Consider the following 21,531-nt stretch of genomic DNA (forward strand, 5'->3'; position numbering starts at 1 on the left):
ATGTCCCTTCATGCTTCAACCACCACTCCAGCGTACATGCGTCCGTGCTGATGATGGGTTCTGCTTGATAACGATCCAAAGCAGTGCAGACCAAAGCATATTCATTTTCATCATCTGAGTCAGATGCCACCTGCGGAAGGCTGACTTTCTTTTTTGGTGGTTCGGGTTCTCTAGTTTCGACACTGGAGTGTTGCTTTTTTAAGACTTCTGAAAGCATGATCCACACCCCATCCCTCTCAGATTTTGGGTTATATGCTGTAGCTATCTTTAGAATTGTCACATTGGTACCTTCTTTGCGTTTTGTCAAATCTGCAGTGAAAGTATTCTTAAAACGAACAACATGCTGGATCATCATCCGCTATAACATGAAATATATGGCAGAATACGAGTAAAACACAGAGCAGGAGACATACAATTCTCCCCCAAGGAGTTCAGTCACAAATGTAATTAACACTTCTTTTTTTTTTTAAATGAGCATCATCAGCATGGAAGTATTCTGGAATGGTGGCCAAAGCATGAAGGGGCATACGAATGTTTAGCATATATGGCATGTAAATATCTTGTAATACTGACTACAAAGGTGCCATGAGAACGTCTGTTCTCACTGTCAGGTGACACTGTAAATAAGAAGCAGGAAACATTATCTCCTGTAAATGTAAACAAACTTGTTTCTCTGAGGGATTGGCTGAACAAGAAGTAGGACTGAGTGGACTTGTAGGCTCTTAAGTTTTACATTGTTTTGTTTTTGAGTGCAGTTATATAACAACAACAACAAAATCTACACTGTAAGTTGCACTTTCACAACAAAGAGATTGCACTACGGTTCTTGTCTGAGGTGAATTGCAAAACAGTATTTATTTTATCATTTTTACAGTGCAAATATTTGTAATAAAGATAAAGTGAGCACTGTACACTTTGTATTCTGTGTTGTAATTGAAATCAATATATTTGAAAATGTAGAAAAACATTCAAAATATTTAATAAATTTCAATTGGTATTCTATTTTTTAACAGTGCGATTAACACTGCGATTAATCGCGATTAATTTTTTGTAGTTAATCGCGTGAGTTAACTGTGATTAATCGACAGCCCTAGTTATTACTACTTCAAGCCAAGGCACCCAGTTCCAGCACTTATGCATCCTTAATTCATACAGTTGTGAGAAAAGCAGAGGTTTGAGTATCAACGATTATTTTACATTTTCCAGATTTTTCAGTTATGCCACAACTGTTTTATTCAACAATATTTTAAATTATCTAAAGTCTAATTATTTATTCACCCTGAGAGTGAAAAACTGTAATGAACTTGCTGCTTTTAAACAAACTGAGCTCTATCACACTGTGAATGTGATACTGTATAATTTATCTACGGGGGGGGGGGGAGGGATAGCTCAGTGGTTTGAGCATTGGCCTACTAAACCCAGGGTTGTGAGTTCAATCCTTGAGGGGGCCACTTAGGGATCTGGGGCAAAAATCTGTCGGGGAATTGGTCCTGCTTTGAGCAGGGGGTTGGACTAGATGACCTCCTGAGGTCCCTTCCAACCTTGATATTCTATGATTCTGCATCTGAATTTTTTGAACAAATTTTCTTTGTAATCAGCTTTTAGAGTTATTCAAGAGAAAACAATCTACCCTATATTTTCTATTATCCATAACAGGTAGAAATCTAGTAGCAATTACCAAATAATATACAGTGGTATAATTACTGTGAATTTTAACTCAGCTGTGTGCTCAGTTAACTATAATGGTTTGTCTATAAAGTAGCTGGGCAATTAGTCTGCATATTCTATAAAGAAAGAAGAATTTTAAAGTTTTTCAATAAACATCCACACCAGATTTTTATACTTCAATATTTAATCCCTTTAAATATGTTTTCTACATATGTGCAAATATGTTTTCTACAACTATGTTTTAAATCTAGAACTAGAAAAAGGATCAGGCCTTACTTGGAACTAATCATTTACATTGAGTACAAAAAAAACCCCAATTGTTAGTTTAACACTGAAGCTGAGAAATCAAGTGCAAAAGTTAAGGTTGCTCCTGCAATATTAACCATTGCTTTGAACATACCTAACAGTATATGTTTGTCTTGTTAAACAGTGATATATTTTGTGTTATTAATGTAGGATATCAAAAGCACAGAGCATGTAACATGGCTCTGGTTAATATCGCAGGAAGAACTTCAATTTTGAACTTCCTGCCATTCAATTTCTCAACCTCCTTCATGTTTCTTTAAATACTACTTTTTGCATTTAGGGCCAGATTGTGGCCCACTTGTACAGCACTACAAGGTGCCCCATTACTACCTTACTACCTATTACACTGCTCACAGCACAGAAGGTGAAGCATAGAGCATAGTTAGGTTGGCATGTCAGAAAACATACACTAAGCTAGGTACAGAGCCAGTGAAGTTTACACTTTTCCCAGATCAGCAGTCAGACTGAAGGTTTGTCTACACTACCGCTTAAGTCAATGTAAATTAAGTCACTCGGGGGGTGCGGGGTGGAGGGGTGTGTGAAAAAGCCACCCCCACAAGCAATGCAAGTTACATCAACCTAAGCGCTGTCCACATTACTGGTATGTCAGTGGGAGACGCTCTCCCGCCAACATAGTTGCTGCCTCTCGCTGAGGTGGAGTAATTATGCCTCTCCCATCAGCATAGCACATCTTCCCCCCGACGTGCTAAAGCAGCACAGCTGCATTGGTGCAGCTGAGCTGATGTAGCACAGTAGTGTAGATTAGCCCTGAGTCACAATCTCTCTCCTGAACTACTCCAGACACAGTGCAACAATGCATAACCCCTATCTCAGGGAAGATCAATAATGCACAAACTAGCCCTCATTTTCCCTGATATTTTTAAAAGGAACAAATTCCAGAACTATTTAGTTCAGGGATATTAATAAGCCCACAATCTTCACCATAAAAATCAATAGAAATTATGTTAATATAGAAGCTAGAGTGAGATCGATCACGAGACATTAAAAAAGGTCTTTTTTGCCAATCCCTTGTTTCTACTAATAGAGAATTTGAGTGATCCCAAGGATCCCATTTTCAGAAACAAGTTAGGGTAGTCCAGGCCAGCATTATCTTCTCCTGTAGCCACAACCTTCTCAACAGCTACTGTTGAGCACTCAGGTGATATGCAAAGCAAGATGACATCCCCTTTATGGCTCCTTTATGTACAAATTGCTCCTCCCCTTCTTTCCCAGCCCCAAATGTTTCTGCTTATTTATTTACATTTGAAAAAATCAGATCCAAATTATGCATGTTTTTGCTGCAGGATTTTGGCAATAATGCACAATATCAGAGTCCTCCAACATAAAGGGGGAGAAAAGTCAGTTTCCTAAATGAAATTAGCAGTTACATTTATACACATTCATGCAGATTACAAATCTGGAAAAGAAAGAAAAAGAACAGTCTCAAGAGTTTCTTGGTGGTCCATACAGATATCAAACCAATAACAGAGAAAATGTTGCTGCTGATACTAATGGTAGTAGCTGGGCCAGTATTTCATTGATGTTAGCAGTTTTGGGTAAAATGCTATATATTCCTGGATAACAAAATCTTAAAGATCTTTAAGAGAAGACTCACTGTCCCTCATTAGTCAAATGAAACTGCAAGATCACTCACTCAACTAAAGCCACATCTCAATTCAATTTAACTTTTTGAACTACAGTTTAAAATTTTTTCAGAATCTTTATCTCACTAAATATATATATATATATGAAATTAAACACATAAATCTGACTTCCTGCCAGAAATGCTCTCATAACAGATCAGGTTACTTATCAAGTTACAGAGCTCATATGTTTGATGGTATGGGAAGAAACAGCTCTTCTGATTGCTATCACTGTAGCTAGAAAGAATATTCCTTTGAAATGGGTGGGCTATGTTCCTTCTAATTTTAAATCTTCCTGAATTTGAGTCTTCTTATATCATAAATTTTTGATAGGTCAGTTAGCACCATTTTTGTAAAAATTACCAAAATTTCTACATAAACTGCCTAAAAGATATGACTATTCATCCTTTGACTAAAGACTAGAACACAATATTCTTTGCCTTGTGATTTATGCCATTTCATATTTATTTTTTGTACACACATTGACACTCTTGGGGTAATCTGATCTTCGAAGGCACAAGGGTCTGCCCACATGGATCTGACTGCGGCAGCAGATACTTTTTTAGTAGTTGTGTTTTCATAGTACTTGTTTTTCCAGATATATGTGGATTTACATCATGCCTGCAAGCATCTTCTTAGTTTGTTTTATATATTATATAGGCTGTTTGAAAAATTCAATAAAATATCTTAATTAAAAACAAGGTAAATCATGACATCTTTCTACTGTTAAAAAAAGGCAGGAAGAACTTTTAGTAGATAGAGGGAAAGAAAAGTTTTGGTCAACTTCGTATATTGTAAAAGAATAAAGTGTACTTTTTTCTCTTGCATCTTATCTTTAAAGTATTTGTTTTGTCTATACTCATTGTTCTTCCTGTACCTAACCAGCTGACTGTATTTCTGAACAATAGGTATAATGTAAGACTAAGCTCCATTTCAGTAACAGCATAAGTGCAAATACAGCTACAATAGCAACTACCATTACCATTTACAATCCGGATTTGTAAGAATTAAAGAAAAATTATAATTACCAGTTTATAAGAGCTTTTGATTAAAAGTCATAATTATGGTTATTATTGCTAAGTCACTGACTTCACAACGTCTAAGAGCAAGCTTCTGTAACTTTTTTGTGCATGTATTCCCATCGACTTTCATGGGACTATTGGAATGAGTAAAAAGATTGCACAATCAGGACAGAAATGTACATATGTTGCTCCTTTTATTGGGAGTTCTGAAAGGAATTTTTGTAAATAAGAGCCTCATCTCCAACACTGATACCTTCCACAAAACTACAATAAAGGGCAGATAAAGCCTAGAGACTGCTGGGAAACTACCAAAAAATCTTCAGCTAAAAATAGTCAATCGTTAAGACCAGTAATCTGCCTCTGTTGTCTGGAAATTTGGATTGCCTGACACACTGCACCAATGCGTTAGTACTAATGGCAGAAACTTCAACTCTGTTCTAGGGAGCTGCATAATAGTCCTGTTCGAACAGACTAACTATCATCCATTTCCTTGATTTCTAAACAACATACATATAGTTTGGTAAGGCATAAGAAGTGTTTTACTAAGCAACACACACTTCTCCTTCACTAAACTGTTCCAGCGATGAAAGGAAGAAAGAAACCTACCCAATATGCAGAATACATCAGCAAGGATGGAGGACATGTCATCCCGAAATTCCTAACAAAAACAAAAAAGACAGTAAATGCAGGAATACCACAGTGTGTCATTAGAATATTTTAGTCTATTGTTTTAAGAAAGAAAGAGTCTTGACAGAAATGTAAACTTAGATCCACTAACATTACTCTTGTTAAATCAATTAACAGGAGTGGTTTAACTATCTATTGTGCCTGATGTGTTTGGTAAAATATTAATACAAAGGAAACCATTATCAACTGAGCTGAAAAGTACTGAAAGAAAAATCCAGTAAGAAAAATCTCAAAGACAGTTAAACTCATGTCTGAGGGTATGGCATAGGTTTTAAAAGTGCACTGAATTAGAAATGCTATTATTAAAGGTTGACAAGGCACGCTCATTGTAAGTCCCTGTTTTCAAGTGCTTCTACAATTCAGTTTTGGAACTAAGTATTTTATATTTATTCTTCAACCCAAAGATGCCTTTTTTGAGTGCACAATTAAGATTCAATTAACCTGGTTTGGGTTCTTTTTGTTATTCTAAGGGGTGGTGATACACAGTTAAATAGAAATGACATTCTGCATGCCTTAAGGATATTCCCTTGCCTGAACAGCATATTGCAGAATACTTTAAGCCAGCTAACTTTGAAAAAGTTTTGATTAATAATCAAATTTAAAATTATTTTAAGAATGTACTGTGCATCAACAGTACATTGATTTTCCTAAACATAAACATCCCAAGTTTACAGTTTAAAGCAGGTCCACAGCCAGTTGTATTCATTTTGATAATTATTCAAAACTGTATAGTGTCACAAACAATTCAAAGTTCTGACTTTTGCACTTGCAAAATCTGAACCATAATATCGTTTTTAACTTATATAAACATATAAAACACACATTTCATTACAGTTAAAATGACTGAACACCGCTTAACAACAGTGACTGTTTCAGAAGTGGTGTAAATAAGGGGTGGACTGTCAAAGGCACAAATGACAGTCAGGTATCCTAAGTCAAGAGAATGTAGGTACCCTAAATGTCATTTGTGCCTTTGAACATCTCCCTTAATTTCTAAATTAAAAATCAGAGAATTTAAGAAATGGCTTCATGTAACAAATCATCTGCAAACTGACACCATACACTATGCACCCAAACACTAACACACAGTAACTCCAGATCTTGGGGTTCCCGTTTCACCGTAGGACAGTGTTTCTCAAACTGGGGCCGCCGCTTGTGTAGGGAAAGCCCCTGGTGGGCCGGGCCAGTTTGTTTAGTCCGGAGGTCCAGCCTATCGCGGCTCCCACTGGCCGCGGTTTGCCGCTGCATGCCAGTGGGAGCTGCTGGAAGCAGCGGCCAGTACGCCCCTCGGCCTGTGCCGCTTCCAGCAGCTCCCATTGGACTGGAGCAGTGAACCGCGGCCAGTGGGAGCCACAATCGGCCGGACCTGCGGACGCGGCAGGTAAACAAACCCGCCAGGCCCGCCAGGGGCTTTTCCTACACAAGCGGCGGCCACAGTTTGAGAAACACTGCCCTAGGATAAGTATATTGAAAAGCCAATGCCATATAAATCAGGGTAGATTAAAAAAAAGTTAAATTAAAAAAACAGTTTGCTTTAAATTAAATCATACATGGTTTTCTTTTTAAAAATAAATCTATTTAAATTTGAAATTGAGAATCTATGTTAATTACTAAACTTACTTTAAATCTATTATATCATTTAAATAAAAATAATATTCAAACAGTGTATGTTTGCTGCCAGAATGTAATGATATTCAAACTACTGAACTGGTGGAAGTTGTTGGGGTAGCCTATAGCAGTCGCTCTCACCAGGTGTATGTGTACCCCTGGGAGTACACAGAGGTCATCCAGGGGGTACATCAATTCATCAAAATATCTGTTTATTTTACAACAGGCTACATAAAAAGCACAAAAGTAGTCAGTGCAAACTAAAATTTCATACTTGTTTATACTGCTCTATATACTATACACTGAAATGTAAGTACAATATTTACATTCCAATTAATTTATTTTATAACTGTATGTTAAAAATGAGAAAGTAAGCAATTGTTCAGTGCATTGTTGATTGAATTCCAATTTCCATCCAAATACAGCTGGGCACAAATCCAAAACAATAATCATTTAGTAAATAAGAAATGCGTCACTCACCATTTTTTAACATAATAAAGTAGTAAAAACTTAGAATCTAATTAAGTGCACATTAGCTATACAATTATACAATATGAGAAAAATGTATTTAGATATAGCATATCCTTCAGGGTCAGCAAAAAGAAATACCAAAATTAGCATAAAGGCTGTATTCAGTTGAAAATCAATATGTTTTAAAGGTTACCAACCAATGAAAATCAACTTCTCCTTAGGAAAATAACTAAAAAGCACAACAGCCAAACAAAATTAAAACAGGTTATCTAAATCAATCCACCTTTTTCCCCCCCTCATAGCTTCAGTCCTGAGGTATTTTTAAATATGTTGGAAATTTAAGTGAGCTCCACATAAATCAGACCTAGCATTAGCTAAAAAGCCCACAGGGCTATTCGATAGCTACCCCAAACACCCACTCCTCCCTCCTGAACATTCTAGTATCTAAACTATTTTCTATAGTAAAAGTACCGATTGTAAAAACTGAAAGGCTTCGCTAGCATTGTGGGTACACAAAAGAACCATAAAGTTAAAAAATATCCAAACTTCCCAGTCAAGAACGAGCTTGCATTTGAGTACCATAGTCCCCCACGTATGTCTATAAAACATTTGTTTCTCTCTTCAGCTTTTCACCAGATGATCCTCAATATACTTTCAATGAATACCATTTTAACCTAGCCTTGGGAAATTTTCATTCATTACAGTGCACTTCAACAGGAAAGATGTAACATCACCAACATATTCTTTAACGTGGTCTTGGCACAATAGTTATAATTGTATATAATATTTGTCATTTCAGTGTTTTCATTCCCTCTCTCTTCACAACACATAGTAGACCTTAAACTTATGCTGAAACTATAAGGTGTTAATAGTCAAAAGTATCACCTTAATTTTGGGTGGGAAGGGGGGTAGGTGAAGGAGGTGGAGAGGGATAGAACAAGATGGGCAGAGTATCTGGCATGGACTTACACTTCCAAGTCCACCTCCTCAAGCAGTGGTAGCTATGTTGGCAGGAGAGCTTCCCTGCACTGACACAGCGCTGTCCACACCAGCGTTCAGAATGGTGCAACTAACGTCACTCGGCGGGTGACTTTTTCACACCCCTGAGCACTTGAGTTATACTGAACTAAGTGCTAGTGTGTACAAGCCCGAAGAGTAAAAGCAGTTTCTTTAGAAGTTTTAAGGGACTATGTCTGCAGGGTCTGGTGTGTTTCTGCTCGTTTACCATTTACTTTGACTTCCATAAGTAATAAGCTAACTAAAATATTAAATAAACCTACAGCGAGTAGTACAAATATATACTTACTATAACATCACTGAGAACATTAGAAGCTTGATCGTGCTTTAGGTTTCCCTTGACAACGTGATTTGCAAGCTCATACAGAGCCTGCTGGATATCTGTCAAACATAAAACATAGGAACACAAGTGTTAGGTAATCCTTAGTCTAACTTTTAGGGAAAATCTACTTTTTTCTCCACTTCACCCAAATTATTTATTTGTATAAGGCAGCGTTCTGAGGTCCCAATCTGGCCTCACGGGACAAGGCACTGTACAAGCACATAACAAAATAAGGTCCTTGCCCTAGAGATTCTATGGAAAGAGAGTTAAATGCCATAGACTAAAATGGGATGAATTATTACACCAGTCTCATGCACAACAATATGAGTTTAACTGGCTAAAGTTCAGCATAAAGACACATTTGCATAGTCCACATAAATTGGAGATTACGTCATGACAAAGGAAAAATACTATACTAAACTAAGTTGCAGCTATAAAAATTAAGATAATCAATATTCACTTCTTTAGGTGGAAAATTAATAACTGAGTAACACTTTGTCAGGCTGAATAATTTGTAGAGAGAAAAGTGAGAGAAAAGCTTCTATGACTACGTAATGTCACATGCTTCAGAGCGTTACATTAAATTGCAAAGTTCTTCACTGCTCCTTGGAACAGAGACTGTGTGTTTGGGGAGAATTATAGAACATTAAATACATGCTTGTTTTGTACACATGGTTCCAACAAGTTAAAAACAGATGGCTACAGTATTTTAAATGTATAGAGAATTGTCTTTAAAACACCTTATTACAGTGTGAGTAATACATTTATAATAACTGATGTGACTAAAAGCCAAAACACAAAGGAGGTACATTTTCATTATGCGTATAATTATATTATAGGCCGGGGTGGCCAAACCGCTGTTCCTGAGCCACATGAGGCTCTTTTACAGTTAAAGTATGGTTCACGGAGGCCCCCCGTTCTCCGCCTAGCAGACTGGAAGCAGGGGGGAAGCTTGGGGCGACAGGGTGGTGGGGTTAGGGACTTCTGCCAGAGACGACTGGTACCTGTTGGGGGGAGCGGGGGCACAATTTAAAGGTCCCTCCCAACAGCTTGAGTCATGCTCTCCTAGGCATGCCCCCCTACCCTCAGCAGCCCCTCCCTGCAGCTCCCAGGTGTTAGCTCCCCGTGGAGAGGCAATGGCAAACACCTGGGAGCTGCAGGGAGGGGCGGGGAGAGGCAGCAGCAAAAGCAGAGGCTCTGCCTGCAGCTCCCAGCTATTTGTCACTGCCTCTCACTACAGCCGCAGCTCCCAGCTTGCCAGATCCAGCAGCTGCCTTGCATGGAGGGGGCCAAGCAGCAGCATGTAACTGGCCACGGCCCGCAAACCCTGGCAAAAATCAGGGGGGGGAGGGGGGAGGACCACGTTACCTCATGTGTCCCTCCCCCTCCCCCCCCCCACGTCGCCTCTGGCTTCTGCCCAGCAGGGAGGGGGGCGGTCTCAAGGCTCCAGCCCAGCAGGGCACACCTGTCAGGGCTTGGGGCTTCAGCAGGAGCAGGGCTGAAGCCCCAAGCCCCAGCAGGCGCACCCCGGCTCTTGAATTTCTGAAGATTGACGTATGCGGCTCGGAGGGTCAGTAAATTTGGCCACCACTGTTATAGGCTACGTCTACACTACAAGCTAGGGGTGTGATTCCACTCCTCACCTCACACTCGCGCAGGCTCTCATTCAGCTAGTACCAATATAAATAGCAGTGTAGCGACAGTAGCACTGGTAGTGGCCATGAAGGCACCGCTGAGTCGTAATGAATACAAAACCACCTGAAACTGGTGCGTATATATTTGGTAAGGCTCACCCATGTCTCCACAGCCAAAACCAATGCTATAGTTTGGCTACACTGCTATTTATACTTGCGCTAGCTCACTGAGAGTTAGTGCAACTATGTGAACACTAGCAGGGGAAATCACACTCCTACCAAGCCATGTAGACATAGCCATACAAAACACCCGGTTGAAAATATTAAACATCAACAGTGTGCTCAATGAGTACTCAGATCGTGGATCTTTTTGACGAAACCCAACTACTCTATACATTTGGGATTACAAAACTCTAACCTGAAGTTACATTAATAGCATGGAATTGTTTAATTTCAGAGTTGGGCAAGAAGTTCTTAATTTTCTTTGAAGTAGTATTTCTGATGAAGGAACTCTAATTCTTCAGAGTTTAAGCCAATCTCTAACTATTAGAATTCAGGAGGAGACCTAATGTGGGGACATGTAACCCCAACCCTCCGTACTGCAGCAATCTTACATCTTCCTCCAAAGCATATGGTACTGGCCACAGTCGGAGACAGGATAATGAACTATATGAACCTCAGGTCTGATCCAATATGACAACTCCTGTGTTCCTGTCCTCTGCTTTGAATCCCCATTCATTGATTACGCTAATCTTCAACATGATCAGTTAGTCGAAGTCAGTCACCTAACTAGACAGTCCAAGATATTTTTTCCAAGATCAGCTGCAATATTGAGAAATGGCGTATCTTCTAAATAAATAATGGTATTATTTCAGAAGTAGACGTTTGAGGGGGTTGTTTAAATTTTGGGTGGATATTTAGGATATTTGAAATATATCATTCAGAAGCATTTTATAGTAGGTCAACATATGCTCCAGAAATAATTTTAAAAGTTTGATACCTTAGTCATCAGATGAGACAGAAGCATACTCTATTACACTTACAGACTTCTCAGCTTAAATCTCAACTTATTCTGAGACAGAAACAGCGTCTGGGGCACAGACTGTCCTATTTGCTTGTATAGCACATACCCCAATGGAACCATAATCCTTGATTGGTGTTTCTAGAACACTACAATAATAATCATCAAAATACAACTAAATAATTTTAATATATAAGGGAAGCAGCAGTTGAAATTGATATAGAACTTACTCAGAATTTTAAGAAGTGCTGGTAGTAACAATTCACACAAAAATAATATAAATTAATCACAGTTTAATTCCTTTTTTTATTGAAAGCACCATTGTTGTATCTAAGCATCTAAAAAAAAAGAAAATTTAAAGTGTTTTGTCTTCATCAAGCTAATTTATCTTCTGAAATAGATAACTAGGAGTTCCCCAGTAGACTGTGGGCCTGATTTCCTCTCACTAGTTTTATAACACAAAACACTGATTTAAATTGAGTTATTCCCATTTTACATCATTGTGAGAGCAGAATCAGACCCTTTTATGTTTTAATTGAATGAGAATTGTTCAATTATAGAGACTGCATAAATTTCAATTTTTTAAGTATGTCACCAAATCTAGTAACTTTCCTCAATCAGAAGGAAATAGACAGCTTTATAAATTTCAATGAAAGTTTGAATCTCAAGTTTATAAAAGTCAATAAAGGAAGATGATGATTGAAAACAGCTCATTTTTCGGCCATCAGCCTTGTATTAAAACAATGACTTATTCTAAACATACTTGGGAGTTAAAATATATTTTTGCAATTTTACTTATTTGTTTAACATTAAATACTTTTTATTTTGCAAAATTAATTAAATCACATTTGTGTTTCAAAATAATAATCCCCTCTGCTTTTATCGTTTCCCAAGGCAACTGTTTTAACAAGATCCCCAGACACCACCTAAACAAAGTAAGCAGCTTTGCAGACTCCGTAATATTGAAACTTTCCTTTCAGGGAATCATACAGAGCAAATAAAGCCAAATTCAATTTCTCTTGTTTATGTTGCAAAATTATGCTTTTTTATTTGTCCTTGGACATTTTAATCATTCTAATTCTTAAAGCTCCCCATCAAAATTGTAAGTACACACATTTTAGAATGAACGTTAAAACCCTTTTTAAAACTGGAACTTTAGAAACTAAAACCGGCAATATATTTACCCAAGGAAGACAGAATTGGAAACGAAGAACTATAACTCTATAGGAGCAAAATGAACAATATGATTAAGAGTTTATACTTGCATTATTAAGCAGCTACTTCTGTACATTCCAAGCATTTCTTATATACCTAATTACTTGTTAGAATAAAACTCAGCTCTCCACAAAACGTAAGCAGTTGAGCTTTGCATATGGGACTTCACAAGGAGCTATGGTGAAGAAATCCACCTCCCTAAGCAAAGACTGGTTGCGGGTCTGCAGAGTGCTCCCTTTACATACTTCCTGTGTGAATGTTTGAGATTAACTGAATCTGTGTAAATGGATATCCTCCTGGCTGTATGCACTGAGCTCCCCCCTCCTTATTATGCAGCAATCACCATACATATTGACATTCCAGCCAGGCACACATTTGGACCCTGATCAATTTCATATATATACACACTCCAAGTATATTGGATGATATCAACTTACCTCTGAAAGTCACATTTTCATGGCTTTTATTTTCACTGAGCGTGCGGCATAATTGCAAACTGAAAAGAGAAATATTCTTTATACAATTTCAGTTTTCAAAATCAGTCATGAAGTTTAGTTACAAATAGAATTATATAGTACTGTTTGCTGTTCTATATGTATCTAGTTATTTTAGATTATTTTGACAAGCCAAACCAGTTGAAAACCAAAACAATCTTTATTCAATACTTAAAGCTAAAATTAGGATCTTAATTTAGAAAAGTTACAAATGTAGTAGTACTTCCATACTCCAGCTTCTGGATTGCCATACTTTCTCAGCATGACTGCCAGAAAACTGAGAAATTAAGGCAATATAAGGACATGAAAGTAGGCAAGAAAGCACTGCCATTTACATAATATTGTTAAGAAGTGACATGCAAGTATCTTTCTAGTGGCCATTATTGAACTTTTGCCCATATGTATGTTTGAAATATTTGTTCACTTTTTAATGCTAGGCATTCACATGATTTCACAGAACATAATCCCAGCAAGGGGGAGGAGTGTGCACACACTACTAAGAATCTATTTTAATCTTTAAATAAAAATATAAAAAAAGATGATTATAGGCTGGAGGGTTCTGTCCTCTAGATCAGTGTCTGTGTTATATTGAGCAAATCCCTTATTTTAAAAAATGTCTAAACAACAGCATTCTAAATAATCTTGTATCCATTTTAAAAACAACACTGTTGTGAAAGAGAATACCTTGTGAAAGAGAAGACCTTATATATTTTAAGATTTTTTTATTTTTTATTTTTTTTGGTTAATAGCTATCTGTGCACCCAGGTGGGGCTTTGACTTCAAAAATGCTCCTCAAGGGTACCGGGATCTTCCTGCGCTGTTCTCACTGCAAGATCAGGCCCCAAAACATAAGAGCAGAGACCTAAAAAATGTGTAAATGCCTACATTTATAAAATTGTAGTAGACTGCTCAAATCAGATTTTTTTAAAGTTTGCAAGAGAACAATTATATTCTTGTAAGGACCACAACTTGAATTGTAATATCTAATTTCAGAGTTTGAGAGAATTAAAAATGAAGACAGCATCAAAACTATGCAAATTCTATATTCTCTCATAAAGATATATAAACTCATAGCAGTATGTTATAATGTAGATTATATATAAAAATATTAGGTTTCCTTGATATCATAACCAAAATTATATATTAACTCTTCTAAAGAAAGCTCAGACAACAATCATAGCCAGTCACTCAGGCTGCTTGCAACCAATGCACACAACTCCCTTCCAATCTGGTCCAAACAGCTGTTCTATCAATCAAAGGATTAGGTCATTTTAACAACAAAAAGATATATATACTGTGTCAAACATTAAGAAAATGTGCAATTTCAAATGTAAATATAATGCAATAAGCAGGTTCACTGTACAGCTACATTATGGAAGCTTTCGTGCCACAGAAAGTGAAGGTATGGCTCAAATTATTATGATTACTTTTTTACTGTTACAGAAAACACAATAGATTCTCTCTAACATATCACATAACATGGACAGGTCTAGTTCTAACATTGGGGCCAAGAAGCTTCTATTTCATAGTGAATTTTCTTCTATTCATTATTAACCAAGATAAATAGACCTTTAAAAGCATTTACAAAAATCAATATTTCTTCAAAAGAACTATTTCAGGTCATCTGATCTCAACCTAGTCTTTCTTCTGAGTCTCCTGTGTATTTTCTTAAATATTAAGTAGATTAATTAGTACACATTACAGTCAGTCTATGTGTAGTTATTTCTACTTTCTGCTTAAAATTAACAGTCAAACTAAGGGTATGTCTACACCCAGCCGCTAGTTCGGCGGCTGGCAATCGAAGTTCTGGGTTCGACTTATCGCGTCTTGTCTGGACACGATAAGTCGAACCAGGAAGTGCTCGCCGTCGACTGCGGTACTCCTGCTTGGCGAGAGGAGTACCGCGGAGTCGACAGGGGAGCCTGCCTGCCGCGTGTGGACCGAGGTAAGTTCGAACTAAGGTACTTCGAACTTCAGCTACGTTATTCACATAGCTGAAGTTGCGTACCTTAGTGCGATTTGGGGGTTTAGTGTAGACCAAGCCTAAGTCCCTGATCCTACACTGGGATCCACTCAGGCAGACCCTTTGGAGCACAAAGTCCTTCCGATATCAGTTTTTATAATGGATCAACAAGCTGCGATGTTAATGGAACTCCACTGTGCGCTGAAGGGTCCACTTCAGCAGATCTTAGTGCAAGTTCAAGGGTTTTAAGTTGTTTCTGTACTACAGACAAATATAAACTCCCATCACATACGACAAACTGAAACAAGACTCAAAATATCAAGAATGCTCTTTCAGCTCATCTTGAAGATCAACCCATTGTTTAAGGTGGCCAAAGAAATCATTAAAGCTACTCTGACACACTACACGGTCCCGGAATAGTCTTTTAATTTACAAGAAAACAAAGGTGCCATTGTATAAGTTCAATGGATATGTCCGCCCAGTACCAAGCAGTGGCGAAACACACGCAAATAAGATATTATGGTATACTTAGAAGGGTTAAGATACACACATGCACACTCTGCGTGTTCATGTGAACGCGCGCATATATAAAAATGACCTCACCGTGAACAATGTTCAGTTTGGGTCACCTCATTTAAAAAAAAACACAGGACTAAAATAAAGTTACAAGTGTGGGAGCTTCCAAGAAGATTAAGAGCAGTTAGTAAGAAAAGAAAAAGAAAGACCAGCACTAACTAACCTCTCTCAAAAACAAGTGACACATAAATTAAAAGGCAAAAAATTTTAAATACTTTTTTTCCAACATATAACTGGTATGTGAAACTCACTGATACAAGATACTGATTGCTACAAATAGTTCAAAAATTGTTTAAGAAGGCCTAGACGTTACAAGTCAGTAAAAGAGCTAATTAAATTAGAGTTTATAATAGGGACGTACGAGTTTAACTGGTTAACCGATAAGCTTGATGCTTATCGGTTTCTGTTAACGATTAAACTCTGCCCAGGGTCCCAGCTGCCGTCCTGTGCGCCCAGGGTCCCTCCGGGCTGCCAGCCCCTCGGCCACCTGGCATCCCAGTGCGGCTGCCAGCCCCGCAGTCAGGCGGCAGCAGGGACCCCTGGGCGCAGAGGCCGGCAGCCAGGACCCATGTAAAACGTGGGGGTGCTGCAGCACCCCCCACACCCTAGTTCCTATGGGTTAACGTTTAACAGTGTAACCGATAGAAATTTAATCGGTTACATAGTTACTGTTTTTACATGTTATTTACATCATTAGTTTATAAAGTGTACAATTATAAATAATTATAAATAAGGGCTGTGAAGAATTTTTAGGAATCGGATGGCTGATCGCTTAGATTAATCTGTTATATTTTTATTTTTGATCGTAGCCATCTATGGATATGTCCAGAATCTTTATGATCTGTTATCTGAGTATTAATGTTTATGTCATAACAGTGTTAACTTTATGATATAGTATTTTTCATATTGCTTAGAATACATAGATTGAATTGTCTTAATCTCTTTGTCAATGCTGACTATAGATATTGCATTTTTTAAAAACTTACAGTACCATGATCCACTCCATGTTTTTTGATACATCTGTCATACTTGTTTATCAAAATAAACAAAGACTCTTTAAAAAGTACAAAAGATCAGACTAGCTAGGATAATATTTAGGGCTGTCGATTAATCGCAGTTAACTCATGCGATTAACTCAAAAAAAATTAATCACAATTGCTCTCACTGTTAAACAATAGAATACCAATTGAAATTTATTACATATTTTTGGATATTTTTCTACATTTTCAAATATATCAATTTCAATTACAACACAGAATACGAAGAGTACAGTGCTCACTTTATATTATTTTTTATTACAAATATTTGCCCTGTAAAAATGATAAATAGTATTTTTCAATTCACCTCATGCAAGGCCTGTAGTGCACTCTCTTTATCATGAAAGTGCAAGTTACAAATGTAGGGTTTTTATGTTACAAAACTGCACTCAAAAACAAAATGATGTAAAACTTTAGAGCCTACAAGTCCACTCAGTCCTACTTCTCGTTCAGCCAATAGCTAAGAGAAACAAGTTTGTTTACATTTAGGGGAGATAATGCTGCCCACTTCTTAATTACAACGTCACCTGAAAGTGAGAACAGGTATTCGCATGGCACTGTTATAGCTGGTGTTGCAAGATAGTTACATGCCAGATGCACTAAAGATTCATATGCCTCTTCATTCTTTGGCCATCGTTCCGGGTGATGCTTGTTAAAAAAATAATGTGTTAATTAAATTTGTGACCGAACTCATCGTGGGAGAATTGTATGTCTCCTGCTCTGTGTTTTACCCGCATTCTGCCATATATTTCATGTTATAGCAGTTTCGGGTGATGACCCAGCACGTTGTTCGTTTTAAGAACACTTTCACTGCAAATTTGACAAAATGCAAAAAAGATACCAATGTGAAATTTTTAAAGATAGCTAACCACTCGACCCAAGATTTAAGAATCTGAAGTGCCCTCCAAACTCTGAGAGGGACGAGGTGTGGAGCATGCTTTCTGAAGTCTTAAAAGAGCAACACACTGATGCAGAAACTATAGAACCCAAACCACCAAAAAAGAAAATCAACCTTCTGCTGGTGGCATCTGACTCAGATGATAAAAATGAACATTTGTTGGTCCTCACTGCTTTGGTCCATTATCAAACAGAACCCTTCATCAGCATGGACACAGGTCCTCTGGAATGGTGGTTGAAGCATCAAGGTACACATGACTCTTTAGCACATCTGGCATGTAAATATCTTAAGATGCCAGCTACAACAGCGCCATTCAAACGCCTGTTCTCACTTTCAGGTGACATTGTAAACAAGAAGCGGGCAGCATTATCTTTTGCAAACATGTTTGTCTGAGCGATTGGCTGAACAAGAAGTAGGACTGATTGTACTTGTAATCTCTAAAATTTTACATTGTTTTATTTTTGAATGCAGAGGGGTTTTGTACATAATTCTACATTTGTAAGTTCAACTTTCATGGTAAAGAGATTGCACTACAATACTTGTATTAGATGAACTGAAAAATACTATTTCTTTTGGTTTTTTTACAGTGGAAATGTTTGTAACCAAAAATAAATATAAAGTGCGCACTGTACAGTTTGTATTCTGTATTGTAATTGAATATATTTGAAAATGATCTAAAACATCCAAAAAAATTTAAATAAATTGTATTCTATTATTAACAGCGTGATTAATCAGGATTAATTTTTTTAATCGCTTGACAGCCCTAATAATATTACAAAAGCCATCAACTCTCATGCTTCAGAGCATAACCTGATCACCACACTTTTATACAGTATTATTTAAGGAATAATATATAGTGGGCTGTTTACTTCTGCCTTTTGAGCATCCAGAACCAATCACAGTCAAGAATCAAAATACTAAACAAGACAAACTATTTGGTCTGTTTCATTAGGGCAATTCCCAACTTGTAAAATGATGCTTAAGTATAGATAACTAATAACTTTGCCAACATATCATTTCAGACTCTGATCTTCCTGGATCTCATAAGCTACCCTACATTACCAGCAATTAATGAATTTTCTGTCTTCACCTTTTCTTCCTACTAATCATAGATTGTTCCCCAGACAATTCTTGGTTCTTATTTGAGTGAAAGTTGATATTTTGCTTCTGTTTTGCCCAGCCCCACCATGCTTAAAAACTAAACATTGGCTTGAGAATAGGAGCTTGCCCCCAATGAAAAAGATGGGTAAAACAAGTTTTGCTAACATTTATCACTTAGCTTTAGTTGCTAGAATTACAGGTGTTGTCCTTCTACAGCTCATCCCCTTCCCACAGTTTATGAACTTAATCAGTTATGCTATGTATTTAATTTAGACTGCAAGCTCTTTAGAGCTAGATTCATGTCCTAGGTCTTCTGCAAAGCACCTAGCACCCTTTCTAAGCTTCTAATTCTTCATTTCTAGAACTGTTACAAAATATTTTTGAAGCATTTCATTTCGGTATCTAAAATGAATGTAAAATGCAATCAATAATTGCTTTTCTTTATTAACAGAGGGGATTGGTCAGTGTTTCAGAATAAAAATTCTAGCAAAATTACTCAGTATGTACTTCCAAGGAAACCAGAATTTTGGTGCACAAGAAATCTTCTGGAATGTTTGATAAAGATACAATTCTTCACTTTCAAAAGATTTAAAATGGTAACACTGTGATAAGCCATCATGAATGGACCAAAATCATTTTATATTCTGTTTTGTTTTTTAAAATCATGGATTCAAAGGCTAGGCTAGAATACTCTCGTGTAACATATTTCTAAGATAGTCTGTCTTTTTGTTAGAAAATAGTTTAGCTGATCTGTATGAATCCTATAATAGCCAAAGACTAAGCTAATCCACCCCTTCTAAACTGCTGCAAATTTGCTTTTATAGCACTATAGAGTCTTCAAACAATGCACATATCTTTACACAATCAACTATGAAATATCTCTCAACATTAACTTTGTATTACCAACTATCATAACAGGGTTTTCAAAAATGAAGTATATTGAAGTGTTTCCTAACTCAAACATGAGTAAGAACTGGACTAGAAAAAAATGGTAAGTCTCGACATACATGCCTTGTATGTGAAACCTATATTATATAAAAAAATACTGTGTAATTTAATGAGCTATACCTATTTATATATTTTAATAGACATTGCTTAAGTATTACATTTGTATATTCCATTGTTCTTGCTATATACACACAAAAATTTGTAAACAATGGCTAATATACAGTCTCTATACTTATTCACTATCTTTCAAGTTTATTGTGAATTCAGTTGTCAACATAGAATCCTAAACAGGGAAAGTTAAAAAGGAGTTTGAAGTTTAGTTTCTTTATAGACCCATCTACACTGCAGTTATTACTGTCAGGGGACCCTATTACCATACAGCTGTTTCTTTATTTGGTCATAATACAGTTTAGTTTTTAGTATAGACCAAAACATGTTTAAGCCATGGTTATGTCAAGCCTATATATAGCATGATGCAAGGGCACAGACAACAAGGCTATTCCACTCCTTTCACTACAAAATGGAACAGGTCAAGGGAAGAATGGTGGTATTTGCAGAGGGCCTCTACATTCTCCATTCACCTCACCACCTCTTCCCCTCATCCAGCTTTTGAGAGGACTGTACATCTGTGCCAATTTGAGTAAGGGAAATTAATGATGCTGTGAATACTATAATGTCTCACTGAAATTCACCACAAAATATTCTATGCTTAAAATTTAACTTTGAAAGTGTCATCACTTTTAATAAATGGCAGAGAGATGGAAGTTTTTAAGAGCTCTTCAGATTAATCTACAATATTAAAAAACCTTCATCCCAAGTAACAAGTCAATGTTAAATTGAGGAGATTGTGAATTTCAAGTCAAACCTCCGGATCAGAGGCAACCCCAACACATAGTGGGCAATAAATACAATCAGGGAACCTGCCAAAGTGGAGACCTCTTAGGACTAGTGACAAGGCAGCTCTTTTCTCTGCCAAGCCCAATGGACCCAGATGGATTGGGGAGGGCGAAGTGGAACTCTCTTGGCACACAAAGCCCCCCCCCCCCGGCAGGAGCACAAGGGTGGAATGAACCATCCACGGTAGTGCCCACCCTGGGCTGGATCGGAGAAGAGACGTGGGCGTTAAATCCCTCGGATCGAAGGATTTCGGGGCTGGGGCCTTGCCGGGGATGCTCCGTATTGGGGCGCCTGACGCTTCGCCACTGGCGGAGACAGGCCAACTCGAGAGCCTTGGGCTCAGCCCCACGAGCGGAGGCCCTGGGGGCGAACGGGGGGCAACGCTCGGGGGAGCTTAGCCCAAGGGCAGGAAAGGGGCGCTTGGGACTCGTGCACCCAGAGCCCAGCGAGCTGGGCCGGCGGAGGGGGGCGGGTCACGCCCCGGGGAAGGCGTTAGTGAGGGTGAAAGGGCACAGACCCGGTAGGGGGCGCTGAGCCCTTTGGGGTGCGATATGGGGAACGCAGCCCAGAGCCCTGCCCTCTACCCACTGCGTTCCCAGCTCCCGGCCCCTCCGCCCGACCGGGCCCCAGACTCCAGCTCCTAGCGCCCGGCCGGCGGGCCCCGGACTCCAGCACCCAGCCCCCTCCTCCCCCCGCGCGGCCCCGCACTCACAACTCGCTCTTGCCCGATTTCTCCCAGTTCTTTATCCACTCGGCAGGGAGCGCCCCCGCCGCCGCCATCTTCCCCGTGTGGCGCCGAGAGCCCGGATGGGGGAGCGACGGGCCGGGGTCAGAGGGGACGGGCCGGCCCGCCAGGCATGACGGGAAACGGGCCCGGGGCAGCCTGGGAGAAGAACGCGCGCCCTCCCGCCGAGCGGCAGCATAACACTCCAGCGTCCGCCTCCCCTCAGCGCGCAGTTGCTGCTGAGCCACGGCCCCGCCGCCTGCCCGCAAACCTCCCCGG

The 21,531-nt window shown here is 38.5% G+C and overlaps 1 protein-coding gene across 1 annotated transcript in view; it reads right to left on the reverse strand.

Moving 5' to 3' along the window:
- Positions 1 to 21,327, reverse strand: part of THOC2 (THO complex subunit 2) — a 114,693-nt gene extending 93,366 nt beyond the window's left edge. The window contains exons 1-4 of the mRNA XM_065410718.1: positions 21,241 to 21,327; positions 13,052 to 13,110; positions 8,712 to 8,803; positions 5,246 to 5,297 (exon numbers count right to left, since the gene is read on the reverse strand). Of these exons, the coding sequence (XP_065266790.1) occupies positions 5,246 to 5,297; positions 8,712 to 8,803; positions 13,052 to 13,110; positions 21,241 to 21,308 (271 nt within the window). The 5' untranslated portion in view covers positions 21,309 to 21,327. The remainder of the gene's footprint in view (positions 1 to 5,245; positions 5,298 to 8,711; positions 8,804 to 13,051; positions 13,111 to 21,240) is intronic.
- Positions 21,328 to 21,531: the final 204 nt, after the last annotated feature.

The sequence above is a fragment of the Emys orbicularis genome, chromosome 9 (assembly GCF_028017835.1).
Source record: "Emys orbicularis isolate rEmyOrb1 chromosome 9, rEmyOrb1.hap1, whole genome shotgun sequence".
Lineage (NCBI taxonomy): Eukaryota > Metazoa > Chordata > Testudines > Emydidae > Emys > Emys orbicularis.